Source organism: Delphinus delphis, chromosome 6 (genome assembly GCF_949987515.2).
Source record: "Delphinus delphis chromosome 6, mDelDel1.2, whole genome shotgun sequence".
Lineage (NCBI taxonomy): Eukaryota > Metazoa > Chordata > Mammalia > Artiodactyla > Delphinidae > Delphinus > Delphinus delphis.
In genome coordinates, this window is record NC_082688.1 from 32,880,902 (window position 1) to 32,902,746 (window position 21,845).

Consider the following 21,845-nt stretch of genomic DNA (forward strand, 5'->3'; position numbering starts at 1 on the left):
GCCCTCCCTTCTGATCAATCAGGATTGATTCATGTGAGAGGTCAAGCACTCGTGCAAGTGATGTACTCAAGCCACGAAGCTGGGCCAGCCATTAGCTTTGCTGCCATGTGTAATCAAAGATGAGCACACTGAACAGGAGTTGATGGTGGTGCTAATTAATAAAGGGGAGTTATCATTAGACTGGGGGGTTATTCTAGACTTCCCATTAAGTGCCAGGGGTCTGGAGTCCAAGCTATTCAAGATAATATTCCTTCACAGTTCATCCCCAGATTCCTGCATTTCTTTCTTTTTTTCTTTGTCTGTTAACACAGAGCCACCTGCCACCCTGCTTTTAATAGTCCACCTTCACCTTTTTCCCAGTTAACATGCAGAATCAGAATGATCCCTCTCACACCAGATCCCTCCATGCTTTTGGGTGCAGGGTCACAAGATGCTCAGGGGTCACCAAGAGAAGATGAGGGGAGGGGACAGGAATTTTCCAGGAAGAATATTTCTAAGTTAACGATAAAGGCAGCAGTGCCCAGCTGATATCTGACAGCTATGCTGATAAAGTTGCTCCACTCCAGGGGTGGATTGTTAAGGGTAAAATGTTAAGGTATTAGAAAGGGGCTGAAATGAGAAGGGGCTTGTGAAGTGCTGGATGTGAGAGGAAGCATTGCTTTTTCAAATGTCCATTTTGAGAGCTGGTCAAGAAACATCCATGCCCCAGCCTGCATGGTGTCCAGACAGGCAACATGAAATCAAAACCCAAAATGCTCTGAGTTCATCTTTGGCTTATTTTAAGGAACAGCATGACCCCCAAAGGCCATGGTCACAGCAAAGTGTCCTAGCACAGGTCACGGTAATTGCAGTAGCATTTTTACAACGCTCTTGAGTTTTTCAAGTACTGTCCCATGGCCGGTTCATTTGAAGCCTGATATCATGTTTGCTGGGAGGGGCTTCGGGCACTAACTCACGGTGGGACCTTGCCTCTCTGGGTTGAGGTCTCCCCTTCTCTATGGCTGGGAGGCAGCCATCTCTCAGGAGGGTCTCTCCAGCCCTGATGTTTTAGGATTCCTTTCAGGCCACTGATGTAAACGTGACCTGGTTAGCTGTTGCCCTCATGTAGTTCTGGGAGCCAGCAGGCCCCTTGGTCACCTTACGCAAGTGGGTCCTATCCTCTGCCTTCCATGCCAGAGTTCCCAGGCCATGGGATGCAGACTTGGGTGTCTCAAAGTTTAGACATGGACAGATGTCTGGGCAAACACTCAGCCAAACTGCGTCATTTTAAAGCCTCTGACCCAAGTCTCATCACCACCTCCAACAGGCATCAATTAAGAACCCACTTCAAAGAATCTTCTAAACTGTAATTTGCAAGCTCCCAAGAACAGAGGCCACGCCTGTCTAGTTCACCCCTGTGGTCCTTCACTTGTACTTGACACTTGGTAAGTCCTTGATAAATATTTGTTGGATGAATGAGAGAACAGTTATGCACAGTTCCATGACTAATGCCTGTGCATGGGGAGAGGCCCACCCTCCCTGGTTTTCCCCACACCTAATACGGGTGACACCCCGGGGACACTGCACTGACCAGCTGGACGACCAGCCACGAGTCTGACCCCTTGGGGTGCCTGTACCTGCTGCCTGGTGGTCAGGGGACCTGCATGATAGCCCCAGCTCTGTCCGTCCTGTGACCTTAGACAAGTCAGTGAGCTTGTCTGAGTCACAGTTTGTTTCCTCATTACAAAGGGGAAGAGAAAGTCCCTCCTCTCAGGGTTGTGTGCTGTGCAGTAATATGACAGTTGAGAAAGGACAGTCATAGATTTTAGCCCAAAGCTCCCAATGTAAAGAGCGCTGGTTAGAATTGCCTTTTTATTCTCATCTGTATTTTAAGGGGTCTATTTCCCCGCTTCTCATACTGCTCCAAGCATGAAGCTAACATGCTAACACGAAGCTAACAAAAGACACTGCTCTTTGACTGCATTAAAAGACACACTCTGTCCACATGTGTGCCCTTAGAAGACCCAGTACATTTCAGTGCCACAATCTATTATCTAGAAACCTCGAGTCACTCAAGGGTCTATATGCAGGTGATAGAAGACATCAAAGAGGACACTGACAGACAGAAGGGGCTCAAGACAAAAACTCATCTTCTCTGAGTTGCTTTCTATGCCAAAGCCTTTCACTGCCAAGGCAGTGACTATACGCTACTTACTGGAGTTTTGCAGTGTGGCCGGACTGGAACTGGGAAGACGGCCTGTGGGAAGTGAGAATGAGAGGAGGGAATCAGGGCACCCGACTCCAGCTTAGGCTGGTCTGGGTCTGTCCCCCCCTCCTCCTTCAGGTCTCCCCCACCTCCCCACTGCCAACTTACTCCTTTGATGTTAATCACAGCTCCAGGTGGTCCTGGGGGGCCTGGAGGACCAGGTAGGCCAGGTGAGCCCTAGAGGGAGGAAAGAAAGGCCATCCCTGAGTTCGGGTTGTTATGAATGCAGAGGCAGCTGCAGGACACTTCCCCAGGGTTTGGAGACACAGTGAGGAAAGGAGGGTCCTCTAAAGCCAACTAACTCTTCCCATGGGTAGGCCAGTCTCTTCCCAGAGCACACCTATATCCGTGGCCTCGCTGCATCTTCACAACAGCAGAGCAAGTATCATCGCTGGTTTACAATCGGACATAATGAGGGCCAGAGAGGGGAAGTGACCTGCTCAAGGCCACACAGCAATTCATGGCAGAATGGAGACTGGAAGCCAGATTCTGACCCCAAGAGCAGTGCTCAGAGGATACTGAGCCCACCACCTCTATCGACGCATCTCTCATATGGAGCGGCGGGTGGACTGAGGCCTTCCCAGGATACAGTGCCTGGGAGAGCCCCTCATAAATGTAACAATAAACGCCAACTCCTGTTAGATGGCAGAGTCACTTTCAGAGCCAGGTCAGCCTGGCCTTGACACCGTGCAATGTTTGCTCCGCCAAGCCTGGAGCCCAAGCTGGACCTGCAGCAGAAGCTGCAGGAGGGGAGGGGGAGGGGGAGGCTATGGCCACAGGTGAGAGGCCTCCGGCCCACAAGGAAGCTCCATGTGATCACTCAAGTGCAGGCACCCGTGTCTGCTGTACCTGGAGCCCCGGTAGGCTTGGCAAGTGAGTCGGTGCCCAGTGATTCAATACGATTGCATTTCTGCATTTCTAGGCATACAAAGCGGCGACCATGGGGTGCAAACAGAAGCAGCAACACACTTTGAGCTGCATTTGCATGCAGCAAATGGGGGACCTTCAGTGAGTCACTAACTTGTACAGGCCCTAGTTTCCTCCTGTGTAAAACAAGAACACCACTGAGTTTCTCTTAGGAGAGTTACTATCAAGACTGAGATCCTGTCCTCAAAAGCACTTTGTAGAGTGTCTGGTACACAGTAGGTGCTCAATAAATGCTGGCTTCCTTATTGCAGACGTGGGACCCTGTTGATGCTCCGGTGTCTGTCATCTTGCGAGGCCCTGCCTACACAGCTGATCGACCGTCTGTGTTCTCTCAAGAGCGCTCACCGAGCACCCCCAGCAACATGCGAAACCCCCAGGACTGTGTAACCCAGGAAGGATGGGATATTACCCGAGTCAGAAGACCTGGGATTTGAAACCAGACTTCTTGAGAAAGCCCAGATCGTGTTCTCCCACCCTCCCTCTGGGGTCTGGACAAGGAAGCCTATGCTCCACTAAGGTGGATTTGGTGGCAGGGACCTCCTGAGAGCAAGCCGGAGGACAGGGTTGGGCTGGAGGATCTTTGGAAGTGGCAGTAGAGGAAGAAGAATAACGTTCCTGAGCATTCTGTCCACGAGCCCTGCTCACTGGACCTGGCACTTGTCCGCCCCTCCTCTGGACACTGGCTCTGGGGCCGCGTCCCCGGGGCAGCATGGGGCTGGGCCTCTGGTGTGGCACTTACCGGCATCATGACCCCTCGATCTCCTTTGGCGCCTTTGAGGCCATTCAGTCCTGGGCGACCCTGAAACCCACAGGAGAGGCCTTAGTAAACCCACTGCCCACAGGCCAGCCTGGCCCGCATGTCCTCCCTCATATGCAATATGAGAAACCCCAACACCTACGGGTCGTCCAGGGAGGCCAAATTCTCCTTTGTGTCCTGGTGGTCCTTTGGGGCCCTGGAGGCAAAGTAAATACCAGATTAGAAAGAGAAAAATACTGTATGATGTCACTTATATGTGGAATCTAAAAAAGCCAAAGTTGTAAAAACAGAGTAAGATGGTGGTTACCAGGGGTAGGAGGGTGGGGGAATAGGAGAGGTGAGGTTTAAGGTACAAACTTGCAACTAGTAGACAGCTAGGTCCTGGAGATCTAATGCACGGTATAGTGAATATGGACAGCCACGCTGTATTAATATTATCATCCTCAAACTGCTAAGAGTCTAGATCTTTATTCCAACCACAAAAAAGAAATGATAATTATGTGATGTGAGAGAGCTGCTATCTCCACAACAGCAATCGTATTACAATATATAAATGTATCAAATCAACATGGACACCTTAAATGTACACAATGCTGTATGTAAAATATATTTCAATTAAAAAGGAAAGAACAGAAACTCAAGGGCTAGGGAGATGGGGGGCATCCAGCCTACCTTTGTGGGTAGTGGTGACAATGAACCACTAATAGGAGGATGGAGGGCAAGGAGAAGTTATGAAATGTCCACCTGCCTGGCTCCTTTGTCCCCTGGCCTCTCTGTCCTCAGCTGGACCCACTTGCTCAGTCCCTCCTGCAGGGCTCTACCCCAGTCCAGACGCTGGACCCAACCCTCTCAGCCAGTCAGAGCTAACAAAGAAGCAAGAGGTCAGTAGCTCCTGGCCTTAGCTCCCAGGTAGCCGTGTGCTGGGTCAGCTCAGAACGTGGACCTTTGCCTTAGGTCTTATGTCCCAGGGTTCTCCATGTCCCCCGTTGGAATAATGCAGTCCTGCTTCACTCCTCATGTCAGCCAAGCCCAATAACCTGCTTCAGGATTTGGTTCCTAACTTGCTCCCACCTGTCCCTAAGGACCAGAATCTTGGCCTGGCTCCCCAGTTCTCCAGATGAGCCCCTGCCCATGGACCGCATTCCAGTACTTGCTTCCTGTGTCCCCATGCTCCCAGAGCCACTGCCCTTTTCCAACCTCCTGCCGGAACCCTCATGCCTTCCAGTGTCTAGGATGCATACAATGTACCACCTCTTCCCAGAACAAGCTCTACTTCCAGTTGACACCTTTCCTGTTTTGTAACTGGGTCTGTCCTGTCTCCCAGGGGAATGACTGGTTTAAGCCTGGGGCCTATCAAGCCCCTTCTTTCTGCTCTCTCTCTATATAAGTCTGTATTCAGACTTACCCTGAAGAATGGCAAATAGACTGTGTTGAGACAGGCTCTGTATGTAAAGTACCCAGACCAGGTTACTCTCAGGAAAAGAAATGCAAGGAGTTAACAGGCCACAGGCCACGTGGCGGTACGTTCTAGCGCAGGGCTTCTCAAACATCACTGTGCGCAAGTCACCTGGATCTCATCAAAATGCGGATCCAGCGGATCCGGGGTGGGGCATAAGGCTTTGCTGTTCCAGAGAGCTCCCAGGTGATGCTGATGATGCTGGTCCATGGGCCACACTTCGAGTAACAAGGCTCTAGTGTGGTAAGCTATACTCGTCATGAGGGCCATAGACAGCCCATGTGCCACCTTATGCAAATTACAAGAAGGTGCCCCCTTACTGTCTGTGCTTGGCAAGCTATGCACAGCTGGGCTTCAGTGGCAATAACTACCCTGGCCATCTGCAGCAGCTTGCCGGCCACCATTGCTAACAATTAGTATTTCCCACCATACTGGGTATTAGTAAGTGTTACCCAGTGGTTAACACAAGACTCTCCCAGTCTGCCTTAGCCTGAAGCTAGGGCCAAGGACACCTCTCTAGGGCATCCATTCTGCCTGACTTAAGGGACCAAAGGCTTTAGAAGGTCCTTTGAAGGATGCACCTTGGAGGTTATGGGCCATTCATCAAGGACACATGCCTGTTAGAGAAATGTGAGGTCCTTTCTCCCCAGGCCTGAGATCCAGCTCAAACAAACCCCGCATTCAAGCCCCAGTGTGCAGTTCTCCAGCTCAAAACGTTTCAGAAGAATGAAGGTGTCAGCTGGAGGCAGTGAGGTGTGCTGGGAAAAACCTGGACACAGAGTTTGACAGGCTGGGTTCAAATCCCTGCTGTGTCACTAACAAGCTGTATGGCAGTGGGCTAGTTACTTAACCTCTTTAACCTCGGTTTCCCGGTCTATAAAATGGGGGTTCAGACATTAGCCTCTTAGGGTGGTGAAAATGCAATGAGATGATCTGTGTTGAAGCATCACTATCTGACCCGTGGTGGATGTTCTCTGAGTTTTCTTTGTTCTTTGGAAAGAAATATACGAGGGACAAGTTTAGGGTTCATCTGGAGAGAACTGGTAGCTTAAAAATTGTTCAGCAGCCCCCCAAAATTATAGATTCCTGGAGCAGTAAGGCAAGAAGGACGCTATGATGTCATCTAGTACTCATTCAATACCCTCACTTATAGATGGGAAGACAAAAGCCCAGAGAGAGAAGAGGACTTGTTTGAGGTCATACAGCAAATGGGCAGCAGACCCAAGACCAGAAGCCAAAAGGCCCAGGTTCCCTGGGTAATGACAATCTTTAGCTGGCAAGACCCATACAACTGTGGGTCTCACCACCATCCACTTGCCCTCTCCTTCTGGGCACACAGCTAAACCACATTTCTGAGACCTATCCCCACCCCCACTTCCACCCCCACCTCCTGCATCAGAGGTCTGGCCAGAAGTGGAGTACATCATCTTCCATGGTCTCTTTCCCCTCCCCAACCTCAGCCTATCAGCTGGAAGATGCCATTGGGGCCCTGAATCCACCAGAGGGCAGAGTCACAGGATGCAAGCATCCTGGGTCCCAGAGTCACTGCCTGGAGGGGAGATGCCCAACTGGGAACCACCACAGTGGACTCTGCATAAGTGAGAACTAAGCTGCTATCGTGCTGAACCACTGAGATTTTATTTAATTGCAGTTAGCCTACCCTTGACACAGATACATTTTGCCACATCCTTTTTATTTTCACAGCTGGGACAACTCAATCTAGTTGAGCCAAAGTACGATAAATGCTTCAAACCCCAGTCCAGATGCAGGGGCAAGACGCTCTGGCTTACCATCGGTCCCGGGGCTCCACGCTCTCCAGGTTCACCCTAAAACAGGGAGACACGGACTTGTCACTCAGATGCACACGGTTTGTGACAGAAGCAAAGATAGGATGTAGAAGATGTGTGCCTTCAGGATCTGGTGACATAGTTACCTTTCGGGCCCTCAGCCGTTCCAGAGGAATATCCCCCGTCAGGATGGCGCCCGGCTCTCCCTTCTCACCCTGCAATTCAGAGAACCTTTTGATGAAGCCGGGCCTCCGCCTCACCGCCTTATCCAGAGGCTCATCGCCATGATTTCTCTGGCCTTCACGCTGCCTCTCCAGCCCCACTGCCCGACAATGACCTCTTGCTAGAATACTGCATAGCCTCCTAAGTCATTAAATGTTCTCTGGACTGTTCGCTCCATGTACCATCAGTTACTGTCCGAAAGCACAGGTTGGGGTCCTGCAAGCCCCTCTGGGGCTCCCTCTGCTGCCAGATCAGCATCCCCACTCTCAACCCTCCAGGAATCAGTCCCAACAAGATCCGTCCCACCTCTGGCTGTGTGGCTACCCCCTGAGAACCTCTGGTTCCTAATGTATTTGGTGGCTTGCTTTCCTAACAACTCGACTTGAGATCTGTTCCCACCTAGAATCCTTAGTCTTGTTAAAACATCTAAAATTGGGAAAGTGATGACAGCATGAGCAGTGGAGGCCTCTCCAACACAGGGGCCCTGAGTCTCCATGTGAAACTTTGCCTCCAAACTCCAGGCTCCTGTGCAAATGCTCACTTGATCAGGCAAAGTTATCTCAGTTGCTGGGAAATAGGGGAGATGGGTAGACAGGTGGCAGGGACACAGGATCCTGCCCCCAATCCTGTGCTCAGCAGGGCCATCTGCTATCCCAGGAGGCTTCCAAGAAGATATATGTCCAGAGAAAAGGCCAGGGAGAGGAACCATTCAAGGCTCTGGCCCCAGACTTCAATGCTAGCCCCTGGGGAACTGGGCTGGACCACACGAAAGTCTCCCTTCAACAGGGCTGGAAGCAGCCAAGGCAGTGGTGCCAAAGCAAGCCAAGCAGCCTCTCCTCTCCGTCCCCCAAGCCCACACCCGGTATTTGGATCTTACCACTTCGCTGGTGAGGAAAAGCGGTCCTGAGCACGCCAGCAGCAAGAAGAAGCAAGCACAAAAGCATTAGAGGCAGAGCGAGAGAAAGCGCGTTGGCTGCGAGGATCAGAGCAGACCTGCCTGGGCGCTCTTCCCAGTTTTCAAAGGGGCAGGGGATTAGGGGAGAGATGGCACGTAGGTCCCTCCAGATTCACCCGGCCTCGCCACATAGAAAACAGAGCGTTTAAAGCAAGAGCCAATCCTGCTTGACCAGGCCTCCTCCCAAGCCAGAACTGCCCTGACCCCACGCCATCTCTGTAGGCCCGTGGCAGCAAAAGGCATCCCAAGACATGGTCCCATGTAACGCTAAACTCAGACCCAGCACACTGAACCCTCCACCTCCTGGAACTGTGGCCCAACAGACACTGGAGACTCTCTCCCCCTCCATGGGGCTAGTGGAAAACGGTGAGGGGAGGAAGGAAAGAGAGTAGCCTAATGCTCCCTCCTCTTAGAGACACACACCCTCCTTGACTCCCCAAGGCAGGCTCAGGGCTGCTCCCACTGGCTTTATACAGACCCCTGTTACAGCAATGACCATGCACTCTGCTGGCTGTCTGCATGTCTGTTCCTCACATCTTATTTCTCTATCCCTAGTGCCTAGTATAGGAAACTGGCTGGCACACCTTAGGGAATGGATGTAACCTGGATGAGTATATAAATGGATGGATGAATAAATGAATCCAATCCAGAATAACTGCAATCCATTTATGGACGTCACTCTCCCCTTATCTATAAAAACCAACTGGGAAATTAATTCTAAGAGGCAAATGTGGAAGGGTACAAAGGTCATTTCAATGCCCTTGGAATTTTCAGGAAGTGCTCTGCATGCTAAATATTCCACAACCTCTGGACCAAGACTGCCATCCAAGTGTGGAATGCCCCCGCTTACACTAATAATAGTTTAATAAAATAATGACTTCTAAATATTAGCATCATTGTATTCATTACTTATACATCTTTTCATCCAACAAATGTTTTAAGTGCCATTTGTGTACCAGGCGCAGTGCTAAGTACTGGAGCTACAGAAAAGAAAGTGGATGTGCCTGCCCTCGGGGAGTGCACACTCTAATGCAGGTGCCCGCGGGCAGTTAGACAAAGCATAGCGTTCAAGGGAGCGTTGGGTTGAGTTCTCTTTCCAAACTATGATGAAAATCTGCTTCTCCACCCGCCCCACCTTCACCCTGGAAGAACCTTGAGATCATGAAAGTTAACAGCCGGGGAGTGACTGCTACTAGATACAGTGTTTCTTTGGGCATGATGAAAATGTTCTAGAATTAGGTAGTGGTGATGGCTGCACAACCTGGTGAATATACTAAAAGTCACTGAATTTCACAATTGAAAGGGGTGAATTTTATGGTGTGTGAGTTATATCTCAAATTTTTAAAAAGTTAACAGCTACTTTCAGCCCATTCGAAATATTTACCAGGTTCTAGAGCACAATCCCACCCAGATAGCTGGGCCCTTCTTACCTGTTCTCCTTTTAGTCCTGGAAATCCAGGCACACCAGTGTCACCTTTTGGTCCTCTGGGTCCCTAGAAGGAATCATTGGAGGGTATTCGGTGGTTTGTTAAGATTAAAATGCTTTAACTAAACAAAGTTGTTGTTCCAAAAAGTAAAAGAACACAGAGCGCCAGTGGAAGTCACAATTAGTCACGATGTTTTCCTAATATTAAGTGGTCTAGAAATTGTGGTCTGGTGGAAAGAAGACAGCACTGAGTGTTAGGCGGCCTGGAGGCCCCACTCCTCTTTGAACTGTGGTTTCCTCCAATGGGCACCACTGAAACTGCCTGCTGCCTCTGCTCACCCATGGGTCCTCGGGGCCGTCCTGCAGCCCACCGCCCCCATCATTCACCCTCCATGAATCCTGCCCCTTCTCTGGCTCCCCACTACCTACGGGATGGGATCCAAACATCCTAGCCTGACACCCAAACTGATCCCAGCCGGCCTCAGCGCCTCATCTTCCACTCCTGTCACTCCACCAGGGGCGAGCCTATCCCCTTAGCCTCTCTGCACCCCTCACCCGCCCGCCACCGCCATTCCCTCTGCAGAACCAAAATTCTGCACACCCGGTCAGAGGTGACCTCGTCTCAACTCCAACATACACTTAATATCTGTGACAATGACTCACACTGCCAGACGTCTGCCCCTAAAAAAGAGGTTCAACACTTTATTGCAATTTACCTTTTCACAAGTCCCTACCTTCTGGGTTAACGCAGTGGCCTTCAAATATTTGTTATTATTATTTTTTAGCAGTGAAACTCTTTTCATTCTCCTTTTTCAAGTAAAGTCAAACAAAAGCCCAATGTATAAAATACATCAAATGGAGCCTCAGCAGTGGCCTGGATCCTGCCTACTTGGCCCCCTCCTTACTCCTGAAGTGGTCCCAAAGGCTCTTCTGGGGAGCCTAGGGCTCCCTCGGGAACACAGAACCCGTCATTTAGAGAAAAATGTGTCTGGAAAATGCTCTGGCTTTGGAGCAGCCAAGGTGGGGTGGAGCTCAAGCTCACAGTTCTGGCCTCTTCTCTTCCTAATTAAGAGGTCTTCTCCATGGCTGCCACCCTTTCCTGTTTTTTAATGTCTAGTTCCCATGTATTTTTAGTGTCAGCATAGCACATGCTCCTTTTAAAAAATGTAGAAGTTCAGAAAAGTATTAAAAAAAGAAAAAGAGATCATTATAATTCTACCATCAACAAGAAGTTTCTATTACTTTTTTTTTTTTTTTGCTGTACACGGGCCTCTCACTGTTGTGGCCTCTCCCATTGCGGAGCACAGGCTCCGGACGCACAGGCTCAGCGGCCATGGCTCACGGGCCCAGCCGCTCCGCGGCATGTGGGATCTTCCCGGACTGGGGCACGAACCCGTGTCCCCTGCATCAGCAGGCGGACTCTCAGCCACTGCGCCACCAGGGAAGCCCTCTATTACATTTTTTGATAAATTTCGTTCATTTATCCTGGAAGCAGCGCGTGTCACCATTGGCATTAGGCGTTTCAGAGCTGCAATGTATGGAGAAATTGTGCAGATTTCACTCTGGAGCCTTGGGCTTCAGTGCAGGCTCAAACTTTTAGACTAAACTGATCACTTGCTACACAGAAATGCATTTTCACCTTCCATGGTGGAAGCCCCATAGCGTGGTGCACACAGACTATTAATTTTGGACTTCCAGGCTATGATTCCCCTCTCTCCATCCTCCATCGCCACCGTCCTCTCTCTCCAGGGATTTTATCTACTCGGACTCTATCTATTTGAAATGCTTGATTCATCCACTCATTTATAGGAAGCCAACCACCGACTCCAGCTCTGGCTCTGGCTGCCCTGGGCTAGAAAGAGATGAACAAGACCTGACCCCCTGCAAGCTGGTCACAGTACAGTTCAGGAAAAAACAATAAGGGTACAAATAACTGTTATTCAAGACAGAAAAGAACGACAGCAGAGGTGAAAATAAAGCCCTATGGGATTCAAAGGAGGGAAGGATCACTCCAGATGGGGGCAATGAGGAAAGGCTACATGAACAAGACGGCGCTAGAGGTCAGTTGTGCAGATGGAGAGGAACGGTATTCCAGGTGGAAGGAACAGAATGCATACAGCCTCGGGGCACAAAGGAAGATGGCTACTGTGCTACTCACTTGAAATCCTGGCAGCCCAGGCATGCCCTCGGGGCCCTGTGACACAGACAGACAAAGCAGGCAGGTTAGGAGCAGCATTGCCAGGCCAACAGGAACCTGTACCTCAGGGGCCCACTCCCTCCAGCACCTTCCAAAGGCCCAAGCATGTTCCCACACAGTGGGGCTCAGGATCCATTTTGCAGAGGATGCCGCGGCCCGGGAGGGGAAGGAACCGTGCAGTCACACACTAGTCAGCACAGAGTCAGGAGCTGCTCAGGAGTCTGGAGCCTCTGCTCCCCCGAGCCAGGACTCTCGGCACTTTAAGTCGCACCCTCCTCTTCCGTGAAATCACTCAGCATCAGAAACCTCTGGGACAATGAATGCAGTGCTCAACCTCCACAAATATTCTCAGAAAACAAGTTCCTAAACTCTGAGGAGTGGGCCCAAAGGGTGTGCTGGGGTATTTGGGGGTGGAAGTGGGGGCAGTTGGTGAGACTCAGTTCTTTTCCCTCAGTAAGAGGGAGGATTTTAAAGGACCAGCCATTTTAAAGGCTCCAGGAAACAGAAAATTTGTGGTTCACTCCACATGGGGCCAGGACTCTTTTTCCTCCAAGCCCAGATACCCACATACCTATTAAAGACATAGAGCTTGGCAGAATATATATATACAGAGAGATATAACTGAACGGCAACAACTTTCTCAATATACTGTACAGTCGTCCCTTGGTATCCGAGGGGTATTGGTTTCAGGATCCCCTGTGGATACCAAAATCCGCAGATGCTCAAGGCCCTTATATAAAATGGTGTAGTGTTGGCATATAACCTACATAAATACTCCATATACCCATACACTTTAAATCATCTCTAGATTACTTATAACGCCTAATACAATGTAAATGCTATGTAAATAGCTGTAAAACCAATGTAAAAGCTATGTAAATAATTGCTAGCATGCAGCAAATTCAAGTTTTGCTTTTTGAAGCTTTCTGGAATTTTTTTTTTCAGCACTTTTTATCCAAGGTTTGTTGAATCTGAGGATGCAGAAGTAACAAAGGACTAACATATGTGTGTGTGTGTGTGTGTGTGTGTGTGTGTGTGTATACATATAATATACTATATACATATATCTATATGATGTACATATAGTAGAGTGGAAAAGTATAAAGGTACAGCTGGGAGGGAACTGCCTCTGAGTTGGAAAATCTTAATCTTCCCCTTCAGGGTCTGGATTTGCCAAAGAGGAGGTCAGGGATTGGAACAGGAGGAGGATCCTCAGGTGGGGAAAAGAGAGAAGGGGTGGGGGCAGACAAGGCCCAAGGACTCTTAGAACAGAGATGTTGATTCTTAGATCTTAGGCTGTCTGTGTTTTGCTTTAGAATTAAGCCACCTAACACTCTAAACCCCCAATAGTTTGGGAAAAACTTTTGTGAAATGACTTGCTTGTTTGCTTTAGGCTTTGCTTACTGGGGTGTTCTGGATGATTTTAGTAGAAATCAAGGAAAGGGAGACCCACTGGATGTAGTACAGAAGAGACAGTGAAATGACCCACCAACAGAGGCCACTCAGCAGGAGATACCGGCTCTAAAGGAATCATGCAGATATTTGCAGAAGCCTTGGGGAGAGCACTGAATTTTCCCTAGGATGTGGATGGCAGAGGTTCAGGCCAACCTCACTGGGGACTGCAGGGCGGGTGGCCCCGGCAGACATCTGGACTGCGCAGCTGTGGAAGTATAAGCCTCAATCTCTGTGTCGGCTTCCACAGAGTGCCACAGTTTGCAAAGCAGTTTCGCATCCATCACCTCTTATAAGCTGCCCCAAAGGCTGGTGAGGTGTTATCAGAGAGATGATGAGAGTCTCAGAGCATTATGTAGAGGAGATGGGGCTGGAACCCAAGGCTCCTAAGGCCAGAGCTCTTTCCTCTCTCCCCAGCTGTCACCAGCAGATATGGAAGATGCAGTGTGGATTCACTGCACAGACTGCAGGAGGAAGCTTCCTTCCTCTTAGGTCGTGTTGTGTCAGGGACAGACTCTGTGGACTTGCAGAAATAACGTAGCTTCTTTGTGTGATCTCTAAATGGGGCCAGAAAGACTGAAGCCAGTCACATTCCCTCCTCATGCGACAGTTTCCCCATCAGCACAAGGATAGGTCTCTCTAGGCTCCTCCCATTCTGGGAAATGAGATCATGTAAATAAAAGCATGCCCAAAGCACTGCTCAGACATCTATCAATTTGTTACTTATGATTCTCTGATTTCCATTACACATATTTCTGATGCAAGGGACTGGAAGCTTCCACTGCATTGGACAAAACTCCCTGCACAAATTAATGTGACAGCAACTTCTCAGAAATGCAAGGCTCTCTTTCTATTCACTACTTCGAGACACTCTAGCTCTATGCTTCAGGAGCTCAAAGGATTCCAAACCAACCCAACTTAGTTTCAGCTGGGGTGTCTGGGTAGGACCCTCACTCTAGGGCAGCTGTGGATACACACCGGAGGCCCGACGAGCTCAGGAATGTCCGAAAGATTCATGAATCCATGGGTGATGTTGATCAAAGGCTGAAAAGAGAAAAATCAGACAAAGAGACAGAGGGTGGCACGTGTCCCACCTTGCTCCTGGCTGTGAGGCTTTAACTGAAGTCACCCCGCATGGCAGACACAAGCAGACACTGACAACACCCACCCACTACCAACACACCCATCCCTCCCACTTACGACACAGCGCTGAGCCGCCTTATCACTTTCCTCTTCGATTAATCTTAAAATTGCACCATACGTAAATGCCTTTTTTCTTTTATAATTTTAAATATATATATTTAAATATTATATTTATGTTATATAATTATAAATTAATATTAATACCCACAGAAAACAGTGTTGTTGGGTGTGTGTGTGTGTGTTTGTCCATGTGGTTATTTTATATAAATGGCATCAGGCTGCAGGTATTATTCTTCAACTTGCTTTTTTCACTCAATCATACAGCATGGAGGTCTTTCCATATGGAAGTTTTCAGTATGAACATTTTTAGTTTTAGCAGATTGCCAAAGAGCTGTCTAAAGGGGCCGTACAACTTACACTTCCAACAAAGTACTTGAGATTATCTATTTCACTACACCCTTACCTATACTTGATATTTTTTAATCATACTTTAAAAAAAAAAACAAAAAAAACCTCTAGTCATTCTTTTTTCCACTTATTTGGGACTTTTTGTCTTTCTGTCATGTCCCAGTATGACATTATTTCTCTTGGAAGGGCAAGAGTTTTTCACAAATGTGATGTTCTAATATTCAGTGGCTGTGATCGTGTCCCAGCCCACATCCCAGTCTTCTCTCCAAATTTCCATCGCTCTCCACCCACCCCCATGCCCATCAGCTCCCTGTGCCTTGGACACATCCATGTTTTTCTCTTCTGCGCTTCGGCTCAGAGTGTCTTGACCACCTGAGTTCTGGAAGTCCTGTCCTCCATACTTACCTGGTAAATCCTTCTTAGCTTTCAAGTCCCTGCTCAAGGAGACTTCTTCCAGAAAGTCTTCCTTGATTTCTCATAACCTAAACCATCTTTCCTCCCTCATTACCCCACTTATGTTCCTTGCCTCTTGGTTACAGCTCTGTTACACTCAGTCTCCTGACTGCAAATGCTGCCAACCAGAAGAGAGGGTTCTGGACACACTATGTGTGACAATAGTGGTACCAGGGTAGGAACAGACAGGTGGGCCATGCTGGCAGGTAGGAACTCCAACACCAGACGCCAGCTACGTGCCCCCTGCATAAAGAGCAGCCCTGAAGGCCCTGAAGTTGTGGACAACCTTCCCTCCCCTTTAGCAAAAGCAGCCATGCTGGTGATACCTGGTGATACTCACACTAGATAAGACCTCGATGCGCCCTGGTAGCCCCCTGGGCCCAGGGGGTCCCACAATGCTGGCTCCATCCATCCCTCTTTCACCCTGGATATAGCAGTGAGAGTGGAAAAAAAATTCACTGTATGTGGATAATGCTCCTAGAACCAGGCTGAAAATTTCTCTCACCCCCACTTCAGATCTGTGACCTCACCTTGGGTCCCTGGTCTCCTTTTTCTCCTTTGGGACCCTGGCAAAACAGACAAACAAATATTCTTTGGGTTTTTTTCTATTCACTTTGTCCACGCTCCATCTATCCTCCCATCTTGCCATCTCTCCCTAAGCTCTTACAAGGATTTTGTCCCAGATAATGGGAGCAAAAGATGAGGGGCAAATTCCCCTTATAGAGTCAGAAGGAAGGAATATCTCCCAGACAGTAAGAGGACCAGAGGCCCTCTCCCAGCACGGGGTGAGTGTCCTTTTGACCCTGAACCCAGAGCACTCTGCATCTGGGGTGTGGGGGAGGTCTTCCTATTCAATCATGGAGGGGGCTGTGCTGCTCCCCCTTGCGAGGCTCAGCTCCTCCTGCACTGGTGTGCTCAGCTCTGGGTACCACTTGGATCTCAAATATAATGAGATCCTGGGGATTGGTCCTCTTGAGAGCAGGTGTCATAGAAGAAGATGGACAACATCTACCTGAGGGGTAGATGTAGTGGGGGAGGGAACTTGTTAGGAGCAAGGGATTCTGAAACGGGGCAAAGTGTGAGTCTTGAATGGGCGGCAGGAAGGAGGCAATGAAGCAGAGATGCTTGATGGTAAGGGACTGCGGAGAGAGAGAAAGATAATTTTCAAGTTTTCCCACATGATGTTTTGTGCAAAACCTCTGTGCTACTCCTCAAAGAAACAAGCTATAAAGAGCACCTGGTCTCCCCACCACACAGCTGGAAGCTGGAGGCGCAGAGCGGGTAAATTAGAGAAAGTAGCAGAGCCAGGATGGCACCCCACAGCCTCTCCACTCCAGCGTGACAGCATGACAATCCTCAAAATGAAGGTGTAAAAAGTCAACCTACACTTGAAGCCGTTGGTCCAGAGATTCTGGGCTCCTGCAACAGCCTGATGCTCCCAGAGCCTTCAGTATCCTAGGGAAGGAAGAAGAATGAGAATTTCAGTACTGATTCCCGAGCACCTCCCTGTGCCAGGTGTGATGCTGGGAGCTGGGGCTCAGTGGGGAATCAGCACCACCTTGGCGTTCAGTTAGCTGGCCTTTCCGGTAGTCCTTAGCGCACGTTGTTCTTTAACCACAGAAAGGAGGAAACGCACCTCAAATCCAAGTCCCATTGTACATCCAGGACCTCGGGGCCCAGGGGGTCCAGGGGGCCCTGGGGGTCCCATGACCCCAGGAGCGCCAACTTGTCCATTTTTCCCTGGGGGTCCTGGTAAGCCTCTGTTGCCGGGATCACCCTGTAAGGAAGGGGACAGGCTGATTATCTAGCCTTGGAGTCACTCATGGAAGGAACAACATCCGCAACCGAGTCAGAAAATTGTTCTCTGAACTTAATTAGATCGTTGGATTCTCTGATCAGCGCTACTTGATGGTACAGAAACAGCCATCTTGCCAATTGACATTTCACTTGGAGATAAGCTAATGGCGCTCATTGAATGAATTAGGGTGGGGTGGGTGAGAAAGGAGAAAACCTGGTGGGTTATTCACTCTGCTCCAGCTGTTCTGCCTTTCCCAAGCAGTTCCTTCCAGATGTTTCTCTCTGATCCATGACATTTATACATTCAATACTCTAGCCCAACAGTTCAATTATACTAAACTCAGAGAGAGGGGAGGAAGGAGGAGAAAGCTTTTTCTTCTTCATTTTCATTTTTTACCTTTTCACCAAATGAGCCATTACGTCCTCTTGCTCCCTGAAAAAAAAAATCGGGGCCAATTAATATATATTTCATTAGGTACGTTTAAAAGAAAACGCAGGATTTCAGACTCTTAAGTAACAGGACATTAAAATGGGACTCTTCCTGCTCAGTTCTGACTGATGTCTCAAACCTGAGCCCATTACAGTAGTTGTGAGTTTGCTAAGCAGGTCATGCTGAAAGCTTGTGAAACCCATCTTCCAACTATTATCTCATCACCTACCTCAAGAGTGAAAAGGAGAAGTTGAAGATTAACCAGGAAGAGATTGTAGAGGAAGAATTCCCTTGGAGAGCTGTCAGTGTACTGGGTGGGCCCAATTCCCCTCCTCGAAGCCAAGGGAAGGGACTTCAAGAATTTGATACGTATTCCCTAGGCTTCTGGGGATATGTGGATGATGGCTGGTTCTCTTCTGGAAAAATCTAAAGACCAAAATCTGGCTGGAATAGCCCCAAAATGGGGGTGGGGTGGGGTCTCTAAAGCAGGTTGCGTGTCCACCGCCAATGGGAGACACAGTACAGGTTTCCTGGGGGGTCAGATGTGGATCCCAAGGAAAGGAGTCAGCTGTGAGCTCAGATAGAGGGGAGGACCGATGGGGGCTGATGGTCAGGAGTGGCCAGCACAGGAGACACTGCACTACATCAGAGGACTGCAGTCGGGGGCTCCCCGCTAGAGAACCTCCAAGGAAACCACAGAAGCACCCACAAGAGAAGAAGCCAGCTATTGCACGGCCACACAGAAGGCCCTGACACCGTGATACACCCGCCATCTAAGGCTGTGCCTTCTCCCAAACCCCTCTTTCCCTGGGCCAGATTCCCCTTCCTATATCAAATCCATAGCAATGACAGAGTGGATAGTTCCAAAATAGTCATGCTCAAAAATAAGATGGCGAGTGATACTGAATCTGAAACAGTGAGGAATGGCAAAGAGAAAACATGGGAAGCTGAAGCCAGAGGCTCCAGCGGTGGAGAGGAACCACAGGTAGAAAAATAGCAGGCAAGGGAGGAGCGGAAGCCAGGAGCAGGGTGTGGCTCTAACAGGGAGATAGGTTGAAACTTTGGAGCTAGATAGCCATGGAGCCCTGCCCATCTCCCCTCACCTCCCACTTCCACTCCTGCTACAAGGATAATAAGAGTTGTTTACTGGAGCAAAGGGATAGGGCAGAGCCCCAGGTGGCTAGTGGACCCTGGGAGGTCCAGGGGTACCCCAAACACCTAAGATCAGCTGTTGAGGTACCCTGCCTGATGGTACATCCTACTCTTCCCGTCGCCTTCCTGAAACCTGCAGAAGTAGCTACCACCCAACTCCCTAGTAATTTGTACAGAGGCGGGAAACAGACTAAAGAGGGATTCCAATTTCTAAAGCAAACACACAAACAAGAAACACTACACATTTGAGGAGAGGCAACACTCCGAAAGAGAAACGACAACATCAACCATGGAAGGTTTCCTGAGGAAACAGCTAAGAACACGATCCAATCAGGAGTCTAAGTAAATACTATATATTCTCAGGGAGAAAAGGGAGGATATTACAGCCAAGAAACAAGGACAAACTATTATGAAATAAGAACAGTGGTTATAGTAAAGAATCAGGGCTTCTCTGGTGGCACAGTGGTTAGGAGTCCGCCTGCCAATGCAGGGGACCCAGGTTCGAGCCCTGGTCCGGGAAGATCCCACATGCTGTGGAGCAGTTAAGCCTGTGCGCCACAACTACTGAGCCTGCGCTCTAAAGCCTGTGCGCCTAGGGCCTGTATTCTGCAACAAGAGAAGCCACCGCAATGATAAGCCCGTGCACCACAGTGAAGAGTAGCACCTGCTCAGCACAGCTAGAGAAAGCCCGCACGCAGCAACAAAGACCCAACACAGCCAAAAATAAATAAATTTTTTAAAAAAGAAAAAATCAATTAGAGACCTTAGAGACAAAAATATATAACTGCTGAGAGAAAGTACTCTACAGAAGGGTTGAATAACAGAAGAGACACACCTGAAGAGAGAATCACAGAAAGAATCCCGTTACTCTATGGGATGGTGGGAGGAGAGGGGTGCTTGCAGAAGGAAGCAAGGCTGGCTGGCTAGACTCTGTCACTTCCCCGCCTGCTGGCCTGACATGGGAAAAATTAAGTGTGACCTTTTATCCCGGGCAGAAACAGAAAGAATCGGGTTCCAGTTTTGTTGCCCAATCTGCAGGCTACAGTTTCTTTGTCTGCTTTTCTTGGGTGTGACCAGCCACACCATCTTCTGCTGCCTGACGCAATCTGTCCTTGAAGGAAGTACCAACCTTATGCATTTTTCAAGTAACAAGTCAAATCACAGTCAGGGATATTGTGAAATAGAAGTTAACTTAGTCCCATCTCTTGACTTTTGGACTCTATCCTCTGAAAACATTATTATTGTGTTGCCAGTTGACCCCGTTCAAGAAAACGATGTTCATAAGGTAAAAAACTGTACTTTTTCAATTGCTTTCCTGACTCTTTTCAAATCAAAAGTACACCTTGTAGCAGTTTCAAAGGAAGTTCTAGAAGATATGTGGGACCTTGATTTATCTTTCTCAGAAACAGATGATTTTATCCAGCTTGTACATATAAAGGCAGGAAATGAGTCCCCTGTCACTGAAGGTGTGTAAGCTGAGCAGAGATTGTAGAGGGGCATCAAGGATCAAATGTATCATTGGATCTTATGTGGTGTTACATCCCTGAGATTATTCATTTTCTTTAGCAATTTTTGTTATTTCACATTCAGACTATTCTCCTTGGTTTACTTTTGGGGGGGGCGTGGGGGTGGGGGGTAAATGTCATGTGCGAGGCTTTCCTCCAGCTCTCCAGATGAAAATTTCAAAGTCCTTCTAGAGTCTACTTTTCCTTGACCAGAAAACATCGTATACACACAGGGCAACAAATTAGGCCTCACAGCAAATTCCAGGAAGAAAAATGTGATTTATCTGCCACAATTAGTGTGGGCAAGCCTGCTGCTCTGTGCACAACCGAGCGTCTGAGCAGCTGCAGAATGCGCCTGTGAGGGTGTTTGTGTGCCGATGTGGGCATGGGCGTGGGTATTTTTAAGTCTGAGACCAGCTAGGGAGGGGTGTGTAGGGGAGGGATGTGTGGGAAGGGGTGTGTGGGAGGGGTGTGTGTGGGAGGGGTGTGTGGGGAGGGGTGTGTGAGAGGGGTGTGTGTGGGAGCGGTGTGTGGGGAGGAGTGTGTGTGGGAGAGTTGTGTGAGAGGGCTGTGGGGGAGGGGTGTGAGAGAGGGGTGTGTGGGGAGGGGGTGTGTGTGGGAGGGATGTGGGGAGGGGTGTGTGTGGGAGGGGTATGTGGGGAGGGGTGTGTGGGGAGGGGGGTGTGGGAGGGGTGTGTGGGGAGGGGGTGTGTGGGGAGGGGGGTGTAGGGGAGGGGTGTGCGGGGAGGGGGGTGTGGAGAGGGGGTGTGTGGGGAGGGGGTGTGTGGGGAGGGGGGTGTAGGGGAGGGGTTGCGGGGAGGGGGGTGTGTGGGAGGGGTGTGTGGGAGAGGTATGTAGGGAGGGGTGTGTGGGGAGGGGGGTGTGTGGGAGGGGTATGTGGGGAGGAGTGTGTGGGGGAGGGGTGTGTGTGGGGAGGGGTATGGGGGAGGGGGTGGGGGGAAGGGTGTGTGTGGGAGGGGTGTGTGGGAAGGGGTGTGTGTGGGAGGGATGTGGGGAGGGGTGTGTGTGGAGGGGTGTCTGTGGGAGGGGTGTGTGTGGGAGGGGTGTGGGGAGGGGTGTGTGGGGAGGGGTGTGTGGGGAGGGGTGTGTGTGGGAGGGGTGTGTGTGGGGAGGGGGTGTGTGTGGGGAGGGGTGTGTGGGGAGGGGGGTGTGTGGAGAGGGGGTGTGTGTGGGAGGGGTGTGTGGGAGGGGTGTGTGTGGGAGGGGTGTGTGGGGAGGGGGCTGTGTGGGGAGGGGGGTGTGCGGGGAGGGGTGTGCGGGGAGGGTGTGTGTGTGGGAGGGGTGTGCGGGGAGGGGTGTGCGGGGAGGGGTGTGTGGGGAGGGTGTGTGTGTGGGAGGGGTGTGCGGGGAGGGGTGTGCGGGGAGGGGTGTGTGTGGGGAGGGTGTGTGTGTGGGAGGGGGTGTGCGGGGAGGGGTGTGTGGGGAGGGGGTGTGCGGGGAGGGGTGTGTGTGGGAGAGATGTGTGGGGAGGGGTGTGTGGAGAGGGGGTGTGTGGGGAGGGGTGTGTGGGGA

At 49.9% G+C, this 21,845-nt stretch overlaps 1 protein-coding gene across 1 annotated transcript in view; it reads right to left on the reverse strand.

Annotated features, from left to right (window-relative positions):
- COL15A1 (collagen type XV alpha 1 chain) overlaps nucleotides 1–21,845 on the reverse strand; it is a 102,682-nt gene that overhangs the window by 18,296 nt on the left and 62,541 nt on the right. Inside the window, exons 16-29 of the mRNA XM_060013363.1 lie at nucleotides 17,623–17,658; nucleotides 17,065–17,205; nucleotides 16,815–16,883; nucleotides 15,959–15,994; nucleotides 15,769–15,852; nucleotides 14,403–14,468; nucleotides 11,934–11,969; nucleotides 9,780–9,842; nucleotides 7,319–7,387; nucleotides 7,176–7,211; nucleotides 4,072–4,125; nucleotides 3,912–3,971; nucleotides 2,354–2,422; nucleotides 2,195–2,236 (exon numbers count right to left, since the gene is read on the reverse strand). Of these exons, the coding sequence (XP_059869346.1) occupies nucleotides 2,195–2,236; nucleotides 2,354–2,422; nucleotides 3,912–3,971; nucleotides 4,072–4,125; nucleotides 7,176–7,211; nucleotides 7,319–7,387; nucleotides 9,780–9,842; nucleotides 11,934–11,969; nucleotides 14,403–14,468; nucleotides 15,769–15,852; nucleotides 15,959–15,994; nucleotides 16,815–16,883; nucleotides 17,065–17,205; nucleotides 17,623–17,658 (861 nt within the window). The remainder of the gene's footprint in view (nucleotides 1–2,194; nucleotides 2,237–2,353; nucleotides 2,423–3,911; nucleotides 3,972–4,071; nucleotides 4,126–7,175; nucleotides 7,212–7,318; nucleotides 7,388–9,779; nucleotides 9,843–11,933; nucleotides 11,970–14,402; nucleotides 14,469–15,768; nucleotides 15,853–15,958; nucleotides 15,995–16,814; nucleotides 16,884–17,064; nucleotides 17,206–17,622; nucleotides 17,659–21,845) is intronic.